Below are 19,603 nucleotides of genomic sequence, written 5' to 3'. Positions count from 1 at the left end.
TATATATATATATATATATATATATATATATATATATATATATATATATCTCAAGGTATATCTCTTCAAACCACTGCAACCTAGAGGATGGTATAATCTTACCACATATTTGCTGTAAATACAGATAGGACAGTGAGCACATTCCTAATAACCTCTCAGTTACAACCTCTGAACTGAAAGCAGAGAACAGCTTTGATGCTTACCTTTACATTTATCCGGTCTATTTGCTTATTCTGGGCATCAATCTCATTGCCCATATCCAAAGCCATGTTTTTCAAATTCCCAAGAATGTTTCCAACTTGAGCAAGATTTTCATCCATTTCATCTTCTCTGGCATCATTGGTTATCCTGTTCAAATAATTAAGACAATGTTTCAAGAATCAAGAATTTGCTTTTATCTAGCCCAGATTTACTCTAATAGAACTTGTTTGTTTGTTGCACAGTATATTAAAACCAAGGTATGCTTTTCCCCTTTTATGATTTCCTGTATTCCAAGCAAGCATCCACCAAAAAAAGAGTGCTAAGCTAGCCACTACTACAAAAATAGCCTTAAAAATTAATATAGTTACCAGAAGTTTAAGACATGAGTTTCTCTCAAATATACTTTATGACAGTAATATTTTTAACAGTCCCCTCAATAACTGACTTCTAAGCTCTATCATTCTCACATCCAGAAACAGACTGACAATACCACCACTATGTAAAAAAAACAGAAATGTAAGATGAGCACTACAATACTGAAAGTGTAGGTGTCTGCCGTCTCCTCTCCAAGAAGTAACAATTCCTTCAAACAATAATAAAAAATTTACTATTTAGCAACTTCACCTAAAATGCATCTGAAAGAAGCTGACAACTTGTAATAGGATTTGTGCCTTTGAGATGGAGGAATATGAACAGGCAAACCTTGTAATATATCCACCACTTGGTCCTCCAGAAGTCTGAGGCTGCTGCCGATTTATACTTCTTGGTTGCATGGATATTACATGATCTGCTGAGTTCTCCGTTCCATCTCCCCAGGTTGTTCTGTATGCTTTGCTGGCCTCAAAGTTCTTTGTCCTACTCCATAAAAATAAAAAATCTTAACCACTACATCAGAAATATGGCTTCCTGACTGAAATTCAGTATAAATCTAGAATTTTCAGGAACATTTATTCAGGAACATAGATTAAATTTTGTACAGATAAAGCTTTGTCTATATAATACAATTTCTTGTATCTTGATAGTACAAACACAACTGAGTTACTTTCAGGACAGTGATAACTTTGGTCTTAAAAGTGTTAATACAAGAACAGTAATTTCCTTAAAGCAGTACTTCACCAGAAGACAGAAGCTTATGACAGTAACAGGAAAGCTTACCCTGTCATAAAATAGAGTTGCACTTACAACAGGAATTAATCTAGAGTCAAGATTAGTTATCTTTCAGGAAGAAATGAAGATGAATGCAAAAACTCCCTCAAATACCTATACTATGCAAGAAAACCATTAATTGTGACTTTTTTTTATCAAACATAAAAATTACTTGGCAATAGAAAAAGTTAATGTTTCTCATGTTAACTTCGATTATGAAATAATATTAATAATGTTTAAATAGCTCTTTCATTCTGCAATTCAATTGTACTAACTCCATTAAATCAACAAACCAACTTACCATTACACCTTTACCATGTAATTCATAGAAGAAAAAAAAAAAAAAAATAAAGCACCACACAAAGCAATATCAAGAATCACAGAGCCACAAAAGCAAGAGGGGAAGACAACCTAACAAAATAAACTTATCTAAACTGGGGTCTGTTCTCATGAGTCCTAAAGAACCTATTTTGAGAATATTCTCATGTTCACCTTGTTTTGTGGCATTTTCACGTTTAAGCTAGACAATCCAGACACTGCCATTTTTCTGCTTCTTTAGACACCTGTGAAGGGAAATCTGTAGTGTCTTTCAGTACATCTAACTCTGCCATCACAGGCAGTCAATTTCTAGAGATATAGTGCCTTTCAGTAACCCAGATGTTATACGTTTGAAGAGTTGTGAACTTTACTGGATGAAAAAATATTCCCCCTCATTCTACTGCTGTTTATGTATTCAGTATGGGAAATTATGTCTTATAGGTCAGATGTTACAAAAAGTAATCTAGAATGAATATATCAAGGGGAAAAAATAGAATAATTTCTCAGTTCATAATGGAAATGTAGCACCCAACAAATCCTAAAGAAACTTAAACTAGTCAATTCTAGCTCCTTGTACATACACAGGCTTAAAGAGCTCATTAGATTTACTGCAGCTAGATTGAGTATGATATTTTAATATCTTATACTAAAGCCATAACAGCAAGAGATCTTTGCATGATTTGCTTCTGGAGAAGCAAAGTCTTAGGTGCCAGAGGCAACTGTGAGGACTTTATTAACAAAAACCAAGCTACCTGAAGACTAGTTGCACGTGTGAAGTAGACAGCTAGAAACAAAATTATCGTTCAAAGTAAGCACAGTTTGGAAAAAAACTTCTCACCACCTGTTTTTAAGACCTGTTTTTCAAATTTCTATACATTCACATTTCTCAAATTTTATTTCTGCAAAACTAAGGTGATTTACACAACCTGTCAAACCAGCAAAGGCTCAAGCAGTTGTTTCACCATTTCCACAGCTAATAATCCCCTCTGTAGTAATGGACATTTTCTATTCACATCAGTATTACAAAACATCACAGTCACAAGGAGAACCGCATGCAGACAGACATCATGCACATGCAAGCACAAATGCAATAGAAACATCACTTCAGATAGCTGGTTAAATATGCATCTGCACTACTAACACTGACCTTGTCCTAAAATCCACTTTCACCAGTTTAAGTGAATACAGCTTCTTATCCTAGTCTTCATTTTTAGAAAGCAAGCATCAGTGTTAGGAGAGAATGGAGAAGAAAGAGTAGTAAAGATCAACAAAAAGGTAAATTGTTATTAATACATAGATTGCATTACAGAACTGCCAGTATTCTGTGTTTTCACAAAGCTTTTATAAATAATCTAAGCCTAGGAGAAATAAAAAAAATCCAATAATTCAGCAAGTGTTCTGATTTAGCTTATTTAGCATTACACTTTTATGAAAATTATGAAAAGCTGTGGAGGTAACTGGTTGACAAATCTGACATTGACAAAAAGGTTGGTGTAGCAGTAGATATATGAAAGACACTCACTCTTCTTCGCTGCCCTCTACTTACCCATTTTTTTCCTGTACATTACTGTCCAGTTTGGTACACAACTATTTCTGTTCTCGTTATCTGTGTACTTGGAGTGCCACAAGAGCTCATAAATTCTGAGCTTGCTCAGTGTCAATAAGCTGCTTAGCTTCAGTGAAATAAGACTATCAACTACAGAAAACAAAGACTGAGTGTGTCAAAATGCTCAAAGTCCACCAGCTTGATCCAACTAATATAAACCAGTAAGCACACCTATCCAGAGGCCAGGATGTCTGCATTTTCAAGGCACTAAAGCACTAAGATTTTCAGCCTTAGAAGTCACATTCATATCTTTCCTAAATGATCCTCAAAGTACTATTCTGTTGGTGAAGTAGACTCAGCCACTCCAAGGAATTTTTACCTGAAGTTCTGCTACTTCTTCACTGAATGATATTTTTGCTCATGCTAAAGAGCAAACACCAACAAACACACACACTAATCACTTCAGTCACCATACTCAATTTATGTCTTCTTCATTTGGAAGGGCTATGATCACATCCAATTCACACAATTTGGTAATTTATTGCTTAAAGGTAAAGCTAGGACACCATCAAAAATAATTCTGATCATTGTTCAGTCTGTTTACATGTTTAAAAGTGCAAATCAAGTGCCATACTAAATATTAGATTACTTAACTGACTTAGATATGGCAGCCTTAACACTGATGTTATAAAGGTACTGTGAAGAAGGTCTGCAAGAATTTATGTAGCCACTAGTAAAAAGATTATAGCTTTAATACCAGTGTCTGTTCTGTCCTATTCTCACCCTCCCTGAACTATGCATATTTTTCAAATGCTTAGAGAACCAATATTAATTTCCTTCTCCAAAACATAAATTGTCTTGCTTTTAAATTAGTACAAAAGCACTGTTGCAAAAAAATTATTTTTGGAATCAAATTTCCAACAGACAGGCACTTACATATAGCTATTTGCAGTCCAATTTGGTCTCATCTGCATGGACATTGATAGTTTTCTACTAAATAGAAGCTTTAAGGAGATTAGGGCAGGATGCTATATAGCAGCTATATTTACAGTAACAGGGGCACAATGTATGGTTAGATACAAGTAGGCTTCAGTTACTCTCATAGAATTTTAAAGGGATGCAGCTCTACAAACCAAAACAATCAACTTTGTTAGAGATTCAGTGTTTTTTAATTTGCTCTTTTATTAGTGAATGTCTCCTGGTATAGTAGCTATTGGGAATATTCTAGAACTCCAGACCCAAGTACCAATATAACTGACCTGTTACAAGGACAGACACAGAGCCCACAACATTTGTTGAGCTCTGTCAGTGTCTTCTCAGCTTCTCTCATGTCCTTATTTATCTGGTCCATGCCTTCTTCTATACGATTTAGTTGTTCTAGAAGAGAAACAAGTAACCTGAATAAACATGGATTGAGGGAAGGTGGGGGGGGAAAATCAATATTTCTTTAAAGCAGGAACAAGTTTCAGTTCTATCTTTATACCAAGACTAGTGACCTTTTTCTTTCCTGCCTTCTAAGATTTTTTTTTTAATTTTTAAGAAAGATATTCAGTGAGAGGTTTTGTTCACTGTATTACAAATATTTTTCCTATTCTTAGAGTAGCATTTCTGTTGCTACTTTTAGAATAAATGCAGATAGTTACATTCATGTGATGGTGGAAAGAAGCAGCTTCTGCAGCAGAGCTGTATTACATTGTAACTATCATTACCTCTCAACTACTTTAAAACCTCTTTTCAATACTACAAACACACAGGAATAACCATCTAGGAAATCTCATTTTCATCTAAATAATCTTTAATAATAAGCCTTTAGTTTCAGCAACAACTCTTGTATGATAATCCTTTTCTTACACTGATTACATTCTAATATCAATTCTTAGTGTTAGGGAAGAACTTACCTCCTTGTTCATCCAGCATGGTAATAGTTTTGATGCCAACATCCTGGGACTGCAGAAAGAAATTTAGTTGCAGATATAAAACAAGATTGCAGCGCAAAATCAGAAGGTCTGCATATTAAATTTGATAATCCAACCAAATTTACAATAAGACACTGTGCTTGAAATAACCTCTGTAGTAAAGCTATTATAAGTCTCAAATTATAACCTATGTTAGGCTGATAAGCATCTCACCTGTTACACTATCTCAATTAGTGGGGTTTTTATGGTGTTTTTGTGAGGGTTTTTTTACATTACAACAAGATGATAAAATTTATTGTAATACTCAGACTGAACTGTGATAATGTCTAGCTAGAAAAGTAAACCTAGCTGTGCTTCATTTTGAGAAGTGATACTGGTTCATTCATCCCTACATCCTTCAAGAGGACTGACAAGGCCTTTAGTCCTGCAAGCCAGAATAAAAGAAAGAAAAACAAAGCCTGCAAAACCACTCCTAAGAATTCAGCAGTGAGGAATATACTACAGCAGAGCTCTTTGCTGGCCCAGAGTCTTGGATCTAGCATGCAAGTTGCACCCATGCTGCATAGAATGGCAGCATAGAATGAATCATCAAACTACAATACCAAGAGAAATTATGTTGGCCCATAACATGTACTTAACATTTGTGTGTGAGAGGTATTCATCAGGCTGTGGTGATTCAAATGCCTCACTGATAACAGCAGCATCTTCAGCAAGCCGTAACTGTGTAGAGGAGTAGATTCCTCATACAACTTCACTTCGATAAACCCAAAATACAGATTTGTTTCAAGTCATGTAAAAGGGTGTCAAGAGTTTCATTATCAGCCCTAACTACAGTTAAAGCCAATTAACAGACTGTAAGAAGGTGTATGTAGAATTACTTGTTTAGAACCAAGAGTAGTCCTACCCTACTACCCTACCCGAGCCCTACTGTCCTCATAGTGAAACATTCCCACACTGTTCACAAACTAAGCTAAAAGACAAATGAAAGATGTTATGAATAGCAAATTATGCAGCAGCCAAAGACATAACAGACCAACAGAAGACTTTTTACAACTAATCTGGAGCATCTGGAGATTAGACCATTTTGCTTAAGAGGTAAAAAGGATATTGATTCTTCTGTAATGTGATATAATGTGAAAATCATGAAGGTTATGTCATTCTAATGCTACTACTGAATTAAAGCAGCAACTTTTAATGATGAAGTGTATGTGCCTTGAGAAAGACAAAAAACTGTTTAAAATCACTTTGTGACAGTTAACATGCTGCTTTTTATGCTTAATCCAGAGAATTTAAAAGCTTTTCCTTACCTCAATGGCCAAGCCAAGAATCCTCCTTGTGCTTTCCAAAGACTAGAAAAAGAATTTTAAAATGAGTGCATTAATTAGTTATATACACCACAGTGCCTGAAAGTCTTCTTTGCCACTTCATTGTAGCAAGGCAATAGTATACAAAGGTTCATCACCTTGTCTATATTTAATACATGCTACAACACGCTCATAGTGGCAGCACATCAGTTTTTCTTGGTTTTTAGTCCTTGCTATTATTTTTCTTATCCCATTGGAAAGTCATTATAAAAGACGACATATTAAAATGAATTTTAGTGAAATAACAAAGCCATGAAGTATATCAATATGATTAACAATGCTGTAGGTACCCAAACACCATCATATCAGTAATCAAGACTGGGTGATCAGTCACCCAGTTAAGTCACTCACTTAAGTCACTCAGTTAAGTAAGTGACTTTCAAATTCAGAAGTCAAAATTCATTCTTATTTTTAGGAGTAGTCTTCACTCCAGTATTTACCAAGTAAAGTGAAAATTTAAAACATTCAGCTATAACCTTACAGAATCACTATCCTGGTCTGTCCTTATTTTTAAAAGACATTCTAATCTTTTCAGACAAGTACTGTAATCCCAGATGTCTTCCTGTAATAGTTACCTCATCAGTGACCTGGTTGGCCCTCAGCTGAATTTCTTCAGGTGATAGCTCATCCATGATGAGGAAGAACTACTTGTAAGCAATCACGTTAAAGAGAACCTTCCCCCTGTAATAAGATACCAAGTAAGCATCACAATTATCCTTTCATCAGTATTTTGAGTTGAAACTAGAAGACAGTTCAAAGAATGAGAGCCTATACATTTAATTCTGCTCAGTAAAACATCTCATTAGGACTAGAAGACACTAAAATAATTATTCAGCTGAGATGACCTAACTGAGGAGCTAAAAGAAATATAGGAACAATCAGTATATGAAGCAGTTTTCTTTCCAAGATTTAGCTTCCTAAACATTTTTTTAAAAATTCTATTGTTAGTTAGATAAAAAACAGGAAATAAGGTCTTAAAATAACAAGCTTCTCCATGCTAGAAAAAAACATTGGTTTGCCCAGTAATCTAGAAATAAATCCATTAAGACATTTAAGTTACTAGCATAAACTTTAAGTGTTCTTCCATTTCCATTGCAGAATTTCAATAGTCAGAAAAAGGGGAAACATTCTCAGATGAAACACTACCTAAAATGATCCAGTAACACTCTAGAAATGGTTGTTGTTATTGCATGGTGAATTCCTCAAATGCAAAAGAACCTGCAAAGGTTTTAACTGGTATGTTGCAACTGTAGCAAAGGTTTTCTCATCTACCTTTCTCATAATAAACATAAGGTCATAACTGAAGTCCCGACACACCATGATTTACCTTTTGCTATAAACAGAAGAGATATATTTTGCCTAAAGATATGAAATGAAAAAGCAATCGCATCAATCCCATAAATAACCTATCAGAGACAGGTCTTTCAGAGCTAAGAATCTGCATTTTTGTTGGAGGAATGGTATTAAAGCCAGCACTCCTAGCAATGGGAAAACAGAGCTCACAGGCTATACAAGAATTTAATGAGATAGCACATAAGCTGAGACTTAAGAGGATATTTTTCCCCAAAGAATTTTCCCCCTTAACTTTAAACTAATCCTTGACCTTTCACGTGAGTAGCTTCCAATTAAGTTCATGTTACCAACGAATATAGTTCCAAACATCCTGCTTGACTTGATCCATTTTCCCCTACAAGATCAGTATTTTAGAATATATAACATACGTAATTGCTCCTAGGAGGGTAAATTTATGCAGATTTTCCCAGCTGTTACCCCACAGCTCTTCACAGGAAGTGTGCATAACTCTGATAGTGAACTGAAATCAAGACACCTAAATCCCTTACAGCTGAAGTACTTCAGGATTTAAAGAATATTTCAGCAGGTTTGATCTTCAGCACCTAGCATAACCTGAGACTGTGGCTCTAGGAGATTTTTCTAAAGTAGATGTCAATGCAAGTTAGTTTTTGCTAACATTAAAAAAAAAAAAAAAATCAAGATATTCTCACACAAGGCTTCTAAATAACTGTTTGCAGTAGTCCAATTTCAGTGTATAATCAGAGGAATACCTTTTCATTCACAAGCTTAAGGCTTTCATGAGGTTTATTTTAGGCAGTTCCAGCTTTGAATTTGGGAACACCCTTCAAGCTGATTTGCACAGCTAAGGACCAGTAAACCTGGGATAGGGAGGAAAGTACATATTTTCACTGAATTAGATTAAGCAAAGGAAAATGACATCAAGCTGGTTCTTTGGATGAAGATCTTGCACTCACTTAATATTCAGAAATTCTATGAAAATTCAATTATATATTCAGTCGTATCAAACAAGCAGTATCTCAATTACTGCAATTGTTGCAGGCTTGGCAGCCTTTCCCTGCTTTGGGTACCACCATTCAAGTACTGTTGAAGCTGTGAGCCATAAAATACATCTCATCTTGGACATCAGAATGAATATCACATCCCCGCCCTATAACAACTTCTCAAGAGTCCCATTGTAATTGCAGAACAAGGCTAGAAATGCAGCTGTATTCCCAGAGCAACCTGGAGATTTCTTTTTCATTAGCTCAGTGTTCTGCTTCCCCTTGCAGCTGTGGGTTTAGACTACCCAGAATTTCACATACCAGCATAAGCACAACTGCAAGCTGTAAAATGTAACCCTAGCTTAGAAGCTGTGTTTGAATTACCCAAGAGCCATATTGCAGCCAATGATACACAACACAACAGCTTCTTTGGCTTTTGGGGTGAGAGCATGACAACAGTATTTGTAAACATACATAAGGAGGATTTGTTTATAAAAGAAGTCTTTAAAGGGTAATAAGACTCTTATATTTGAACAATTGCTTGCAAATATATTATACTACTACCTTCATGTCAAGGAGGCATCCAAAACCTGAAGAACGTATATATACTTTTCATCAAAACCTGAGTTTTGTGTTTTATTCAATACTGCCAGAATACTGTCCTGTGCTACTGGAACTACAAGTTCATGGAGAAACCATTGAAAAACAAGCCAGTAGTGAGACTTAAAAAAGGAGAAGAAAGGTGACAACTCCCAAACTAGGAATACTACGTGATGCAGTTTGGAAGGTAACTTCATGAAGTTATGAATTAACTTTGGTCTGTCATAAATTAACTTCAGGACTGAAGCTCACATATACTCTAGTAAATTAATCATGGGCTTTGCAACTGTGCTTTTATTAATAAAATCCTATGAAAGACAATGCCATGTGAAATATGATAGTAATTACATGAAGAGACACAGCGATCACATGAAGAGCTACTTCATGTAGTATTAGCTACCAAACTATTCCCCGTCCACTTTGTCCTATTCATGTTAGCTGACAAAGGAACGTGCAATCCACCTTTGATACAAGTAAGTCAGCAGTAACATACTAAACCAGAAAGCATCTGCTTACATCTGACATCAGACAATGGCTTGAAAACACAGGTATTTGCCACCAAATCCCAGAATACGGCAGGCTGGAAGGGACCACAGTGGGTCATTTGGTCCAACCTCTCTGCTCAAGCAGGGTCATTCCAGAGCACACGGCACAGGATTACATCCAGATGGCTCTGGACTATCTCCAGTGAGGGAGACTCCACAACCTCTCTGGGCAGCCTGTTCCAGTGCATGGCCCCCAGAACAGTAAAGAAGCTTTCTCCATGTTCAGGTGGAACTTCCTGTGCATCCGTTTCTGCCCGTTGCCTCTTGTCCTGTTGCTTGGCAGAACTGAGCAGAGCCTGGCTCCATCCTCTGACACCCTCCCTTCAGATACTGATTGACATCGATGAGTCCCCTCTCAGTTGTCTCTTCTTGAGGCTGAACAGGCCCAGCTCCCTCAGTCCTTCCTCACAAAAGAGATGCTCCAGTTGGCCATTCATCCTCACTGCACTCCACTGGACCCACTCCAGGAGCTCCATGTCTCTCTTGTACTGAGGAGCCCAGAATGGGACACAGCACTCCAGATGTGGCCTCCTCACCAGGGCTGAGTAGAGCAGAATCACCTCCCTGCACCTGCTGGCAATGCTCTTCCTAATGCACCCCAGGACACCATTGGCCTTCTTGGCCACATGGACACTGCTGGCTCAGGGACAGCTTGTTGTCCACCAGGACCTTCAGGTCTCTCCTGGCAGAGCTGCTCTCCAGCAGGTCGGCCCTCAGCCTGTGCTGGTGCCTGGGGTTGTTCTTCCCCAGGTGCAGGACCCTGCATTTGCCTTTGCTGGATTTCAGACAGTTCTTCCCTGCCCATCTCTCCAACCTGTTGAGGTCCTTCTGAAGGGCAACACAGTACTCTGAAATCTCAGCCACTCCTCCCAGCTTGGTGCCATCAGCAAACCAGTTCCAACAGCTGACAGACAGGCTTTGTGTTCCCCTAGCTTGCTCATATCTTCTTGAATAGCTCCACTGCCAGCCAGCAAGAAGTTCTACAGAAACACACAGCATTCCACCTACTTTCGCCCTAAATCAATAGTATTTGCTCTTGAAACTGTTTATAAATTGACCTAACAATGAAGAAATCCAGCTTCAAGATGTGGAGGAAAAACCCTTCCAACACAACAGACACAGAGGGGAAAAAAAAGTTACTTTGAGGATTCTTCAAAGCTGAGGTATGCCTGTGCTTATCTTCTGATACTCATATTTAGACACCTGGAGTGTTTTGCCTCTTGTGAGATGAAACCATAATTTAAAGTGATGTCTCATATAATTGCTAGGATAAATGACCCATGTGTGAGTAAGCTAAGTAACACCATTCAAAACACTTGGTTAAGAGAAATGTTCTGACAACCTTTTATCATAGATAAAGGGTTCAGCTATTTGCTGAACTTTTCCAATTATTTCTTGAGGTCTTACATCATTGGAAAGTGACAGAACCTTTCTTTTTTTCTCTAGACTTCCCAGTAAGCTTACTCACCTTCACTTTTCAGACGTTGCCACTAGAGTATGTAAAAACAAGACATGTTAAGATTTCCTTCTTAAGACAGGCATAAGAAAGCATGCTCTTTGAATTAGTTTGATTATAATGTCTGTTTAAAGTTGAATATCCAAGCCAAATGCATTAGACTAAAAAAACCCATCATTTTATTTCCGTTAGTTTGCAGCATTGCTTTTGTAGGCAAAGACACAACCTACACAGTAGTTCTGCAGAGGCAAGTAGTGTCATAAGGCAGAACAGAAAAAGACATTCCCTAGGCAATAAAGACTTCTCACCACACAGCAGTTTAAAACATTAAAGAAGAGGACACAACAGTAATTTAAAACAAACAAAACATTTCCAAAACAAGCTGTTTCCAAAGATGTAAATACACACTTGATAGTTGCAGGCCTAATTGGAATAGCTGAACATACCAGGTGCCTTTCATGCAAGACACCTCTAAAGAAAATTTAGCACCCAAGATGAGGCCATTTGGATTGAAATAACCCAGCTGTTCCAACAGAACACAGTATACATACATAAAGAAAGGATACTTGTTTCCCCATCTTTCTGCCCAGGAATCATAAAGCATCCTTTGAGGTATCCAGCTCTTATGTTAATGATATATGACAAAACTATTTTATACCCAAGGCATTAAGACTACTCAGTAAAGACAAAATATACAGAGAGAAAAAACTTGATATGGCTAAAGTGTACCTGACGTGTATTTTTGTTATGATAACACTTGCTAAGGCAAGCATTTATTTTAATATTGATGCTTAATGTCTATTTTCTTTGGTTTCCCTCTCCTACCATTTAAAAAATCCTAACCCCCAAAAAAAGACAAAAGTCTAAAAAGATATTTCATAATTATAACAATATTCTGTAATTTTTGTTTAATTTTCTTTCTAGATTGGCAAGTTTTAAACAAGAATCTAATGTGCCTAAATACAAAGCAATGCTCCTTTAGGGAAGGATGTGATGTCAGCTGTATTTACTTTTTGTTATCAGTTCTCTGCAGTTATTTGCTCAGTTAAACACATTTCAGCACAACTCCCCTTCTGCCCCTTTCATAGGAAGGCCTGATACCTACAGATATACAAAACCAAATCTGCTACAAAAATATATTTTCTTGAATTAACTGGGCTCATTAAACTTTTCTACTAGGAAGCAGACTACAACACATTCACTATCTTAACTATCACTGCCTTATAAAAAGAAAGATTCATTGAGAAACCAGAGCAGCCAGGAAATAAACGCATGGCCTGCAAATCATAAGAACCTGATTTTTACTGCCGTGCTTTATTTTGGAGATGGTGCAGGACAGAAAGTTCTTTGAAATTCCAATTCCAACCTAAAGCTTTAGATCTCTTCACAAGACTATTCATGCTGAGCTAAGCCATCCTGTAAGTTTGCCACTATAACACGTATCATAACTATGACATTGCTGCCCAAGGCAGTTGAGGATGGATTAGGCTTAAGTTACTTCTATCTCCTGAACAAGAGGAAACAAAATTACGTCTACACAGCCTTTTTCGCACTTACTATCCATTTAGTCATGGCCTCAAAAACCCTAGAAACCTTTCCATTCACTCTATGTGAGGTTGTTAGGCTGGAGAGGACTGAGAAAAAGACAAAGCAAAGGTGATTTTACAGAACTGTTTAAAAACTCAAGATGTTTCTTGCAAAATAATGAGGGACACAACAAGCACTTTTGGGCCGATTTTAGCATGGTGCCAGATCCACGCAAAGCATCACTGGCTTAGTGATCCTAATTTTGTTAATAGAGCAGCTGAAGCATTTTAGTGGGTTCTTTGTCTAACTTGAAAAAACTGGAAGGTGACACAGACTGATGTGAGCTATGGCTATGTCTGTATTAGCAGTAGGGTGATCCAGAGAGAGTACAGTGCAAGTTTTTGCTTTGGAAAAGCACTGCTCACATTGCCACATTTGAGGTGGATCAGTCACAAGCATGGAGTTCTGTCCCAACCCCAGCTATTGAACTGAGAGCTAAGATCTGCCAAGCCAGAACTTTCACAGTGAGATAGGAGCAAATTCAGGGTTAGTTATACCCACAGTGATCTAGCGTCCGCATGTACATGCCCCCAGGTTGAAATATCTGCTTGTGATCAGAAAGCTAAGGAAGTATCACTTCATCCAACAGCAGCTCACTGGCTGGGTTTCCCGATAAGAGGCACATTCAAACTTGGGGAGGGGGGGAGGTAATAAACCACTTGAATAGAAAGACCCTCAAGATCAAAGTACTGTTGTATGCAGCCAGCAACAATATAATCATCTTTGCCACCCACCTTCCCAAAGCACACTGTAAAAAATGAACATGAAATCTTTCTTTGTTGTCTATCTCATTGGCCTAAGACACTCCACTGCACCACTAAGGGTTCTTCTTGCAAGTGTTTTCATTTTTATTTAGAATTACTTGCCAACTGGAAGCCAGCTATTTATACCAACACATTCAGTTTCCAATGTAAACAAGTTTCAAAAGCCATTACAACGGTGACTTTGCAAGGTATTTTCAAGGTTTTTTTCAATACCAATAATGTTCGGAGATTTATAAGACACTTCCATGGTAATGGAACTATAGTAGGCAAGTCACATGATTTGAATATGCTTTTCTTCAGCACTTAGCTGAGAAGCAATTCTAATGCTTACTATCTCTAGGAAAAAAGAAAACTTAACTCCTTGCTTTATGACAGTCACAGCACATTAAGGCTGTGCTGTCCAAAGCACTCAAAACCCTTACTGATCCTTATGAATTTAAATGAACTGCAGGGTGCCAAAAGGCCTCATAAAGTGGTTGTTCAATTCCAACTACACTGTCCACATCTGGACATGGAAAGGCTGACAAAAGTAATGAGTTTTCTAAAGCCAGACAGGTCTACTTGCACCAGACCAATAAATTGTTTTGATTGCTGGCACTTTCACAAACCCACCCTGAATAAGATTTTTGTCCTGCATCTCTGGCTGACAAGCAGCAGTTCTGTGCCTCTGACAGGCTGAATGCCTCTCAGAAATTTGTCATATATCCATCACATTTGCTACATATTAAACTAGTTCCTTACTCAGCATCTGAAGGTCCTCTTTTGCACCTACCCCTTTTGCTGTGAAGTCATGCTTTTAATCAATACCACAAACTTCTCTTCCTCCTTCACTGATAACTTGTAAACTGGGGGGGGATAGCTATCCAGTACATTTGCAAGGATGATTGAGAAATACAGCCTATGCCTTCTTACCACAAAGATAGGAACTAGATGATGATACAACCCTGCTGTTGCAGCAACTGACTGAAAGCCAGTATCTCATGAGCTGTATTTTTAGCTGTCAGTGAATTGGTACAGCCTCAGGTGATCATGGATGCTCTCAGTTCCTTCTCTTGTAAAGGGATCTGTTCCCCTCCCTAAAGATGGAACAATTCATAGAACAATATTCTTAGATATGTGAATGTTAAGCATTAATTTTCTGTGCATGCTTGCAAAGGTCACAATTAGACAGTTTATTAGATAGCTTTGTGGTTAGGGATGGAGGGTTTTTTGTTCTCTCAAATTCTTCATATCACTAATACAGAAAAGTGGGCTTTTTAAAATCCTTCTTTAACACAAACAGCTATCCTACTTGCTAGGTAGCTGAAATTCAGCCCAGCTAATGCAGGGTGCCACAAGGTATCAGCACCAGAATGTACTCCTCCAGATGATTATGTCTACAAGATAAATGAATAAAGCATCTGTGACCCTGGAGGAAGAGGCCAGGGCCCACGACCAAGACACTACTCTGCATGCTTCCTGCTTTCTCTTATCAGCTTCCTGAACGCACTGCACAGAGGCGATAGCACAAAGAATAGGCCACCAATGCCACCTCCTCTGTGCTGTGTGTTCAATTCTACACTCATCCCAACAACTCATTTTTGTCCCTGAAAAAGCCTCATGAAACCTCCTCCAAACCAGATACTGGACAATACAAATTCACAGTCAAACTCTGATCCACTTATGGACAGTAACAGATTCCATTTCTCCTAATGACACAAATTGTGCTATATAATATATATATATAATAAAATAATATAATAACCTACTTCAAAAACTGCAGAGCAGAGGAAGTCAGGCATATAGACTGGCTACTAGACTGCCAGTAAGCAATAAAGTACTCAAATCAATCAATCAAGAAAGTAACTGACATCACAACAGGCTTTTCCTTTGTCCCTAAACACCTTCCTACATAGTTGTTCCCTCTACAGCAGAGAATTAGGTTTGTTTATGAAGAGGAAGTAAAGCAACACCCTTAGTTCTAAACACTGAGGATCTAGTGCCCTTTTTAGGGGAACAAAAAAACAGTTAGGCAAATAGTCAGAGAGGCTGCACAAATAAATTTCCGAAGTTCCTTTACATCGTTTACTTAAGAGTGTCAAGTCACGTGTTGACTTCACATTGAGTGAAAGAGAAAGAAAGCGAAAAATAAAGCCGACTCGTCAGAAGCTTCCCAGAAGGACACCAAAGACATCGAGACATACAAGTGAGAGAAGCACAAAAAGCACTTCAATGCTTATTATTACATTATTTCTTAATGTTACAGATTAGTCTAAAGGCAGCAGGACAGAATACATAAGTTTAAGAAGACGCAACAAGAGGTGGGTTTTCCCCTGAATTCTACTAACAGCGCAATTCACGGGCTCCCACCATGCAAAGAAAAGCCACCTGGCCATGGCACTGCCGCCCCCGGGAGGGGCGAGCCCACGAGGCCTCCCCGCACGCGGGGGCGGGCGCAGCCCACCGCTGAGGCGGGGGCTCGGAGAACCCGGGCCCAGACCGCCCCATTATCCCGCGCAGCTGATACAGGGCGGCAACCGCAGGGCCAGCGCGGCCAGACCGCGCCAGGCCCGCCTCGCCCCACGGAGGGCCCCCGGCAGCCCCAGCCCGCCCCGCACAGGGCGCTACGCGGCAGCGAGGAGAACACGGACCGGATCAGCCAGCCTGCCGCCCCGCCCGGGGCGCTGCAAGCTGACAAAACCCAACCCGGTACACACCTACCGGCACCGCCGCCGCCGCCGCTCCCTCCCGCCGGGCCGGGCCACCCCTTTAAGCGCTCATGCCCCGCCCGTCCCCGCTGCCCAGCGGCGGCCCGCGCGCGTCACCACCGCCCCCGGAAGCGGGGCCGGCCCCGCCCATCCGCCACTCCCAATATGGCGGGGGAAAGGAGCCGCCCCCGGTGCCCTCGCACGGCAGAGGGCAGGAAAGCCGGCCTGTGTACACCCAGCGTGGTGCCAAACGAGGGCTGGTGCGCCGACTTCCCTCCCCCTTAGGGCGGACAGTGCGTGAGTGCGGGGTGTGCGGGTGTGGGCTGCCCGTGTGGTGGTCTGCAGTCCGGCCGTGCTGACCGGAGCTGCGGGCAGCAAACAAGACGGTACGGAAGTGGCCCTATTTGTATCAGTGGGGTTTTTCTCCAGTTGTTACTCTCTGTTAGGACGATGCGTGTCAGCCCTCTTCTGTCATCAGCGGAGAGAAGGAGGGCAGAAAGGGAAAGCTGCTGTTCGCAATCACAGACCTCATCCTTTGCAGCTGAACTGCGCAGCCTTTCCTGAGGTATATTCCTTCTCGGGTGTGGGTAATTTCTTCCCTGAGGCTGCTGTCAGATCCCGTACCTGCTGTAAACACAGCTGGTAGCTTTTACAGCATCCGGGCCTGCATCAGCTTTCGTGGCTCTTAAAAGTCCCTATTCCACTGCAACTGCTTCGATCTCACAGCTGGGCCTTGGTTTCCCTCCTCTCTCTCAGTATCTCGGGATGCTCCGAGTCCCTGTCGACTTTGGCCACTGAAATAAGGCTTATTGCACACTGCACAGCCCGCGCCCTTCTCCTCCTGCTTTAAAAATCGCCCCTGGAGCAGATTTCCCAGGCGCAGCCGCCCTGCCCGGTCCGGCCCAGCGTGATGTCCATGGCTGCTTGCTGCTGAGGTACCCGCCGTCTGCAGCGTGTGCTTTGTAGAGCGGTAGCACGTGGCACTATGCGTGTTTGTAGCGCTGTATTTACACACAACAACAATAACGTCTATTATCATTATCGGTTGGTAAATGCCTCCAGCTGGCCGGTGCCCTCGCCATGAAGTTCATCCGCCTATCGGCTATCCAGCACCGTCCAGCTGCCGCCAGGACTGCATTTCCCGGCAGGCCCCGCGGGCACGCAGGCGTGCCTCCCAGCGTGCAGCGCGGCCGCCTTCCGCCGTCCCATTGGCTGGGCTGTACTGCGGCCCCGCAAAACCGCGTGCAGTGTGCGGGCTGGGCCCGGCGCGGGTGCCGTGCGGGCGGCGGGTCCCGGGGCGGTGGTGGCCGGGCCTCCTCGGTCCCGCAGGGGGATGGGCCGCCGGGCCGCCGCCCTGACGAGGGGTGCGATCCGTGAGTACCGGGGCTGCACGAAGCAGAGGGCTCGGGGAGCGCGGTGGCGGCCGGGGGTGATGGGGGTTCCTCCGGCTCTGGCGGAGTGGGCGGCCTGTGGAGGGCAGCAGGGCGAGCCCGGCCTGGAGGGGCTGCGGCAGCGGGCATATCGCCTTGGGGCGGGCATGCGCTTTGCTTTACCTTGTGAGCATCCCGTATTGCCGTCGTGATCCCTGAACTTCGTTACCCTGCTGTATAACAGCTTCGTTAGAGCGGGGGGCTCTCTGTCCCAGGTGTGTAGCTGCCCTGCTGCCTCTTCATACTTGCCAGAAGTGTTTCTGGGGATGAAGTGTGACTGAGTACAGAGTTGCTTAGTTGCCTTCCTTATAAGCAAATATCTAAAAATGTGTTGTAGTGAAAGCGTGTATGAGTTCGGTGATAAACGTCTGATAACCTAAAAGGAGTGGGACTGACAGCGTGAAATAAGTTATAATAGTATGCTGAAATATGAGGTATTTGAAAGTAATCATTCATCATTGCACGCAGCGTTGTTCAAATCCAAACTTATATTAAGAACTGTTCTGGGATGCTTATGAATGTCAATTCGTAAAAGTTTATGAAACACTGGATAGAAGTGGCATTGATGATTAAAGTTCATACTTCATTATACTTCGTTGATGGTGGTTTGGTAACAGTCTCCTCATGCAAGTAAAAAACTTTTCTTCTCACCTTCCCTCCTATACCTGATGAAGTGCAACTTTAAAGAACAGATAGGTTCTGAGGTGGTGTGACCTGAGAGAGAAGAGAATCGAGAATTAGTGGACTTTGTTTTCAAGATGACTTTCTGGGCTTGCATTTCCTATATTTTTGTTGCTTATTGCTGTTCTTCAGTTATTTGCTACTTCTTTCAGTTAAACCTCAATTACTGCATTAAACTAATTGGCTGTTTTGTTGAACTGACAGATCCTGGCCTAAAAAATGCCCTGAACACTTAAGCCTTCCAAAAAATTGATTCATGGCTTTGCTGAAATTTAGAAGCTTATTCCCATTAGCACTGCAGTATTTGGGATTACTCTTGCAAGCTCTAAGGGCCAGTGCAATGTGGCTCTTGGGAAATAGATTTCTATCCTGAAGTCCCTTCTGTTAAAAGCAACTGAATTATGTTTTGTTTTTTGTAAAGTCCTTGCTTGACTTTGGCTGAAGTGGTAGTACAAGGCAGCTGCACTTGCAGTACTGTGTATGTGCCACTAATGACTGATTTTTGTATGTAAAGTTAGCTAAATAGGTGCTATATTCTGGCATTTTCAGTTTGGAACAAGACACTGGTTTTAGCCAAATTATGTTCGTATGTTACCTAAGTCAGTTTGGTCTCTGTGATCAAACTTCAGGTAGCTTCTACTCCGTATGTTCAAAAATGTCACATATTTGAGGAGATGTCAGCTAAAGACATCTTAATTCCTGCAGGGCTGTGAATCCAGTACAAAGAGTAGCAGCAGGCACTATCCTGTAAATGCGTACCTAAACTGTGTACAGAGATACCACAACTTGTAGTATCTAGGTCAAATGAATATATTTTTCCATCAATTTTCTTTCCATCTTATCTTGTAAAGAAAAAATTCATAAGGTATCTGGAATCAAATTTGTTCAGAATCAAATTTAAATTGTTAAAGCTCTTTTTAACACCTGGCAATCCTCTTCTGTGAACTCTGCCACCAGATGGTGTCATAAGATTTGAGGTGGTGTCTGACTTGAGCTGATTCTAGCCAAGTAAAAGGATACTATGCCTTGCAGGTAACTTCTTTGGTTTTATAAAAATGTGTTTTTATA

General features: G+C 40.6%; 2 protein-coding genes across 8 annotated transcripts in view; one reads left to right on the top strand and one right to left on the bottom strand.

Moving 5' to 3' along the window:
- Positions 1-16,527, bottom strand: part of SNAP23 (synaptosome associated protein 23) — a 22,377-nt gene extending 5,850 nt beyond the window's left edge. Inside the window, exons 1-7 of one of the 2 annotated variants that reach the window (XM_042048233.1) lie at positions 16,434-16,527; positions 7,067-7,172; positions 6,435-6,476; positions 5,110-5,158; positions 4,471-4,588; positions 904-1,056; positions 204-348 (exon numbers count right to left, since the gene is read on the bottom strand). In XM_042048233.1, coding sequence (XP_041904167.1) covers positions 204-348; positions 904-1,056; positions 4,471-4,588; positions 5,110-5,158; positions 6,435-6,476; positions 7,067-7,123 — 564 coding nt within the window. In that variant the 5' untranslated portion in view covers positions 7,124-7,172; positions 16,434-16,527. The remainder of the gene's footprint in view (positions 1-203; positions 349-903; positions 1,057-4,470; positions 4,589-5,109; positions 5,159-6,434; positions 6,477-7,066; positions 7,173-16,433) is intronic. The other variant, XM_042048232.1, reaches the window with a different exon arrangement.
- A 207-nt stretch (positions 16,528-16,734) lies between these two features.
- ZNF106 (zinc finger protein 106) overlaps positions 16,735-19,603 on the top strand; it is a 41,595-nt gene continuing 38,726 nt past the window's right edge. For 4 of the 6 annotated variants that reach the window (XM_042048218.1, XM_042048217.1, XM_042048216.1 and 1 more), the window contains exon 1: positions 17,663-17,797. The gene's annotated coding sequence lies outside the window, so the exon portion shown is untranslated. Of the gene's footprint in view, positions 16,811-16,841; positions 16,990-17,662; positions 17,798-19,603 lie in introns of those variants that run through there. The other 2 variants (XM_042048214.1, XM_042048215.1) reach the window with 2 other exon arrangements.

This window comes from Corvus kubaryi, unplaced genomic scaffold (assembly GCF_017639235.1).
Source record: "Corvus kubaryi isolate FWS band 111438036 unplaced genomic scaffold, C.kubaryi_AGA036_p1.0 66, whole genome shotgun sequence".
In the NCBI taxonomy this organism is placed as follows: Eukaryota; Metazoa; Chordata; class Aves; order Passeriformes; family Corvidae; genus Corvus; species Corvus kubaryi.
Note: the sequence above shows the minus strand (reverse complement) of the source record. Positions and strands in the feature narration are given on the sequence as shown.